General features: G+C 40.4%; 1 protein-coding gene across 2 annotated transcripts in view; it reads left to right on the top strand.

Moving 5' to 3' along the window:
- LOC107681766 (far upstream element-binding protein 1-like) overlaps positions 1–6,118 on the top strand; it is a 9,459-nt gene extending 3,341 nt beyond the window's left edge. Inside the window, exons 3-19 of one of the 2 annotated variants that reach the window (XM_016478084.1) lie at positions 879–914; positions 1,037–1,076; positions 1,197–1,243; positions 1,347–1,418; positions 1,512–1,569; positions 1,684–1,846; positions 1,979–2,077; positions 2,172–2,270; positions 2,374–2,476; positions 2,653–2,889; positions 2,995–3,155; positions 3,307–3,452; positions 3,563–3,639; positions 3,797–3,922; positions 4,893–4,952; positions 5,254–5,411; positions 5,668–6,118. In XM_016478084.1, coding sequence (XP_016333570.1) covers positions 879–914; positions 1,037–1,076; positions 1,197–1,243; positions 1,347–1,418; positions 1,512–1,569; positions 1,684–1,846; positions 1,979–2,077; positions 2,172–2,270; positions 2,374–2,476; positions 2,653–2,889; positions 2,995–3,155; positions 3,307–3,452; positions 3,563–3,639; positions 3,797–3,922; positions 4,893–4,952; positions 5,254–5,411; positions 5,668–5,676 — 1,691 coding nt within the window. In that variant the 3' untranslated portion in view covers positions 5,677–6,118. The remainder of the gene's footprint in view (positions 1–878; positions 915–1,036; positions 1,077–1,196; positions 1,244–1,346; positions 1,419–1,511; positions 1,570–1,683; positions 1,847–1,978; positions 2,078–2,171; positions 2,271–2,373; positions 2,477–2,652; positions 2,890–2,994; positions 3,156–3,306; positions 3,453–3,562; positions 3,640–3,796; positions 3,923–4,892; positions 4,953–5,253; positions 5,412–5,667) is intronic. The other variant, XM_016478085.1, reaches the window with a different exon arrangement.
- Positions 6,119–6,165: the final 47 nt, after the last annotated feature.

Here is a 6,165-nt window from a genome sequence, read left to right as displayed (position 1 = left end):
ATGCGTTTTTGTAAGAAAAATATCCATATTCAAAATGTAATAATCACTTTAATCTAGCTTGCACTCACTGTTGTAAACGGAAGCAGTTCCGGGCGGATGACGTATGAGGTCAGCATGCGCAGCTCAGAAGTGACGCACGCGGAATTGCAGCGGAGAGATCAAAACAAAACAACGGTCACTAATTAGAAGTACAAAACGAGGATTGGTAAAGAATATAACTCCGACTGGATTCGTCTGAAAGAAGAAAGTCATATACACCTAGGATGGCTCTGGGGTGAGTAAAACACAACCTAATTTTCATTTTTGGGTGAACTAACCCTTTAAGTCAGTCTGGTCCCAATTCACTCCAGAATTATTCATATTAAACCTAACATAAAAAGCATTCAGCTGCTCAACAAAGGAGGCAGGGTCTGGACACTGAACTCGAGTTGAAGCCTGGGCTCTTCCCATCATCATATTAAGATTCTGCCATGCTTCGTATTTCCTTTAATAAACCTCTCCTCCATCTTGTCTTTATATCGAAGTTTGGCCAACCTGGTCAAACTTTTTTTGTTATTAAAATGAGTGTGCTATATTTTAGTAAAAAAATATTTCAGTATTTTTTTTTATATATTTTCAGTGGATTTCATGGTACTAAACAATATTCACTGCTTCACAATATGCACCATTTATTTCTGTATAAAAATGTATTAGGTCAGTTTGTTTTTGTGTTTTGTCTTTTTTTGCCTAAAAAGACCAGAGGCTACCAGTGGGTTAAAAGTTTTAGTTAGTCTGATATGTAGTACTAATATAGTTAGCGGTACTACTAGATGTTTTAAGTGCATTGTTTTAGTCTAAACTGTTTTGGTCTTTTTTTTTCTCTCTCTCTCTCTTTGCAGATCAACCAGAAACCAAGAAGATTCCACCAAGTGATCGTAAGCATTGCTATTGTCTTCTGGGAAGAACTAATTAGCTATTAAATATGTCTTATGTATTTAACAATTTTTAAGATGTGTCTGTTGCTCATCTCATAAGTTAATGCTTTTATTTGCACCAGCTTTTTCATCTGTAATGGGAGGCATGGGTGGCCCACCAAGGTAACTATTTTATTTTATTTTTTTTAAACAAAATATTTAATGCAACACATAATTTGTATTTTTTAAATGGTACATTTTTGCATTTCCTTTTTCTTCTAATGTTATCACATCTCTATGCAGGTCTATATCAGAAGAGTTCAAGGTTCCAGATGGCATGGTTGGCTTCAGTAAGTTGACTTATGAACTCAGAAAAACAAATATCCATTGCTTTGGAGGACTTGCATTTAAATCTCAAAAAAGGTACAATGTTAATTAAACCATTGTTTTCAGTTATTGGAAGGGGAGGAGAACAGATTTCAAGAATACAGCAGGACTCGGGTTGCAAAATACAGATTTCTCCCGGTGAGTCAAATTGCTGTGTCCTGGCTCTGTGCATCTCATCTCTTTTTGGAGAAAAAAAAAATGACAATGTTTATTCTGCACTCTACCCAACAGACAGTGGTGGCATGCCTGACAGGTCAGTGACATTAACAGGCTCACCTGATGCAATCCAGTGAGTATCTCCACACATTTAGAACTTTCTCATAGTTGAATTGAGTGTTTTTGTTTTGTTTTGTTTTTTTAATATAGAAGTAGGTGGAATCAAAAATATACATTTCTTTAATAGGGCTGCAAAGAGTTTGCTCACAGAGATTGTCGAGAAAGGTAGGCCTTCTCCAGCATTCCACCACAATGATGGACCAGGGATGTCTGTTCAGGAGATCTTGGTCCCTGCCTCCAAAGCTGGTCTGGTCATTGGAAAGGGAGGAGAAACAATCAAACAGTTACAGGTAAGGGGCACAAATGCGGTTAAACCAGAAACTCATTTATTTGGCTTGAAGTCTACTTTTTCTTTCACTTTTTTTTTTTTTTTTTTACAGACATTTACTTACTAATTTAATTGTTCAACACTTGTGTAATAGGAACGTGCGGGGGTCAAAATGGTCATGATTCAAGATGGACCCCAAAACACAGGGGCTGATAAACCACTCAGAATCTCTGGCGATCCTTTTAAAGTTCAGGTGAGTACATTTAAACCTTCGCAGTGCTACATTGAAATCATTCCAAATTATGGACTGTACATCTAAATATTTTTTAATTGCTTGGTCTGTACAGCAAGCTAAAGACATGGTGATGGATCTGATCAGAGATCAGGGTTTCCGGGAACAGAGAGGAGAGTATGGTTCTAGAGTAGGCGGTGGAGACAGTCTGGATGTAAGTACTGCTTAATGAGAATAATCATTAGGTTTTTTGTGATTTACATTTAAATGGAAATTTGAAAGGCAGTTGACAAAGTTTTTTTTTGCTGTTGCTTTAGGTCCCTGTGCCAAGGTTTGCAGTGGGAATTGTGATTGGCAGGAGTGGTGAAATGATCAAGAAGATTCAAAATGACACTGGTGTGAGGATTCAGTTCAAACCAGGTGCATAAGAATAAGCAAATCTGAATAGTTTTCTGACCTTTGTTAAAACAAAGCCCTATACAAGTTTTTAAAATGCTGTTTTTTCCAGCTTGTTACTCGCCATGAAAATAGCCAAGGAAGTTGTCATGGCGTTAAAAGACCAACCTTTGACACAAATGCTTGTTCTTTTGCTTCAGATGATGGCTCCACACCAGAGAGGATCGCTCAGATTATGGGGCCTCCAGACAGGGCACAGCACGCAGCAGATATCATAACTGACCTGCTGAGGAGTGTGCAGACTGGAGGCCCCCCTGGTCACGGGGGCAGAGGGAGGGGCCGTGGACAGGGAAACTGGAACATGGGCCCTCCTGGAGGCCTGCAGGAATTCACTTTCACTGTGCCTACCATGAAGACTGGCCTCATTATCGGCAAAGGTTAGTTGTTGATATTTGCTTTCCCTTTAAAGTGATATGTAATTTTTATATGACCTAAATCGATAATGAATGAACATTGATAATTTATTATTTTTTTCCCTCTAGGGGGTGAAACCATTAAGAACATCAGCCAGCAGTCAGGAGCCAGGATAGAGCTACAAAGAAACCCTCCACCTAATTCGGACCCTAATATAAAGATCTTCACAGTCCGTGGATCACCCCAACAGATTGATTACGCCAGACAGCTGGTCGAGGAGAAGATTGGAGTGAGTACTGTGATGTCAATTAAGCCTAACAAATTTTTGCTAATTTTTTTAACACAAAATTACAGTTTTTCTGACATGTTGCTCCGACACAGAACTTTGTCTATTTATTGCTTATTGCCTGGTTTATACTAAAAATAATTTTTTGTCATAGGGTCCAGTTAGCCCTATGGGTGGCCCTCATGGTCCTCCTGGGCCCCACGGAGGTCCTTCTCATGGCCCTCCCGGTCCACCAGGACCACCTGCTCCCATGGGCCCATACAACCCTGGGCCCTATGGCCAGGGCCCTCCTGGACCACAGTAAGGACTTTTTCCTTCTCAATGTTTAGCATTTGTCAGTGTTTTCACTCGGTCTTTAGGTGCCAATTCATCTTGAGATTAACTTAGTGTATCTTATTTTTTATCCTCAGTGGTCCCCCAGCACCATACCAGCCTCAAGGCTGGGGCAATGGATACCCTCAGTGGCAGCAAGGACAGCCAGATCCCAGTAAGTGCTTGTCCCTTAGCCATGCTAACTAGGTTTAGTTTAGAATCATATTCAGATTCTCCACAATGCCCATCCACAGTCCTAGTTAAAACTAATGCAGCTTTAGTTGTCTGTTGGAGGAAAGACAAAATGGGCTAAGCTGTTGTTTGCTCTGCAGATAAAGCAGCGGCTGATGCTAATGCGGCCGCATGGGCAGCCTATTATTCTCAGTACCAGCAGCAGCCACAGGGCCCCATGACACCAACATCAGCAGCCCCTGGCACATCCCAGACCAATGGACAAGGTACTTTTTTTTTTAAGATATATATATAAACCTGCACTCCACAAAACTGTCACCCTCCCTTCACTCTAGATCTACTGTTGTCTGTTGTACAATAGTACTTGGTAGCCTTTCAGTGTAGCCATCACTGCACAGTACAATGTTGCTTTTCTGATGGGCTTTATTCGTTGTTCTGGGATGGCCTTTTTCGACTAGCACACATGGACAGGGCATTTTCTGAGACACTCGACCTGTTTGTGCAAAGTGCGCCACCTAGTCAGGTGGAGGACTTTCTGCAGCCTTTAAAAGAATGGTTATCAATTTCTCAAATTGTACCATTTTTAACAGGTGACCCGCAAACTCCAGGTCAAAGTGGACAGGCAGATTACACCAAGGCCTGGGAGGAATATTACAAGAAATTGGGTATAAATATTTTGCCAAATGTAGCTTGAGGTTTTTTTTCTTTGAGAGATCAGGTTAAATAGCAGCAGGGCTTGAGTAGCCAGTCAGTCCCTTTTTACTTTTGGAGTCTAGCGAGGCAAATTAGTGGCGTGAGAGTTTTGTCTTTGGTGCTTGTCCACAGAAATATTGGTCTCAAACCCTGCTGTTCAGAATGAGGAGCTGTAGTGTCTCAGAGTAGGATTAACACACCGAAAAACCATGAATAAGATTGTACTGCTCAGTTTTGTGTATGTATGTAATGGATAAATATGTACACCTTTTCAAATTTGTGCCGTTTCAATGCCAGTTGTACTTGTAAATATTACGTTTAAAATTGCTGAAATTGTAATGCTAACTAAATCTTCATGAACTGTTTTAATTTAACAGTTACCATTTTTCTGATGGTATTTTATTTTTGGTGGTAGACTTGCATGTAGTATAGTTGCATGTTTTTACCAGAATTGTCAGTAAGTAATTCAGTAATGTTACCTTCAGTGTAACTGTTCTAATGTTTAAGCTCATGATTAATGTCTGTTTAATCTCGTCTCTTCAGGTCAAGGACAGCCTCAGCAGGACTACACAAAGGCATGGGAAGAGTACTATAAGAAACAAGGTAAGATATCATACATAGATGTAGTTGCTTTGATTTCTAATAGTTTTGGGCAGCTGCAGCTCTTTCACAGTCCTCTGCAGTAGAGCTGCTGTTGTCTCAGCTGCCCTAGAGTAAAGTAGCGGGTTTCTGTCCCGCCACTCGGAGGTAGTGTGGCCGGGGTCGTTCCCCCTCTTACAAACATTGCCATGGAGTAATTTATCCTTAAATCAATCTTGTACAAAGGGGTGGTTTAACAACACTGCCAGATAATTTTTCTGCTGCACCTCCCATCTTTAATGCTTTGGGTTTTATTTTGTTTCAGGTCAAGCTGCGCCTCAGGCGGCTGCAGCAGCGGCGGCGTCTCAGCCAGGAGGTCAGCCAGATTACAGTGCAGCGTGGGCAGAATATTACCGCCAGCAGGCAGCGTACTACGGCCAAGGCGCCCCTCAGGCGATGGGAGCTGCACCCCAGGCTCAGCAGGTACACTCCCATTAAAACACTCTGCTCTTTGCCTTTTGCGCTCTTCACTTGGTAGATGTGCATGTGTACAGTTTTTGTCCCCATCTAACATTTTCTTCAACAGGTTCATCAGGTTTCCAGAAGAGTCATCGATATAACACATAACCAAACTCTTTCCTCCTCAAACAGGGTTTTTATCTTTTTTTTTGGGAAGGTGTTGGATAAATGTTTCTGCTCTTAACATGTTGTGTATTTCTTATGTATTTCTTCTGCACAGGGCCAGTAATGTGAAGTGGACATAAAGTAAATGCTACATTGTCAGAAAAAACCTTTGTTAAATGTTTGGATGCAGACGCCATGATGAAGATCTTTATTTCATTGGTTTGAGTGTTTAAGCTAGATCGCAGACCAGCTCCAAAGTCAAGTATATATATATAATTTTTTTCCTTTTTGTTTTGCCACTCTTGTAAATGAACGGTTTGTTTTTAGTCGGGTAATTTTGGTCATTCCAGCTCCTGTATCTCCTGTATCTCATGTAGTTCTGAGACTAAACTATAGTCATTTCCATGTAAATTATCTCAGTTTTAATATGATATGCCTGTTGTGTTTTGCAATAAAACAATGAAACCTCCTGTGTTGGTAAGTGGGGTGCAAAAGTGGGGAATGTTTTGTAAAAATGTCATTAACAGTTTTGGGACATGGGGGTTTATGCAAATTTACAGAACAAAAATGTTTTTTAAAGTCACAAGTAAGAGATCATTGATCATTTGACATT

The sequence above is a fragment of the Sinocyclocheilus anshuiensis genome, unplaced genomic scaffold, assembly GCF_001515605.1.
Source record: "Sinocyclocheilus anshuiensis isolate Anshui unplaced genomic scaffold, SAMN03320099.WGS_v1.1 scaffold436, whole genome shotgun sequence".
Classification (NCBI taxonomy): Eukaryota; Metazoa; Chordata; class Actinopteri; order Cypriniformes; family Cyprinidae; genus Sinocyclocheilus; species Sinocyclocheilus anshuiensis.
The sequence above is the reverse complement of the archived record's forward strand: the minus strand, read 5'-3'. Positions and strand labels throughout refer to the sequence as shown.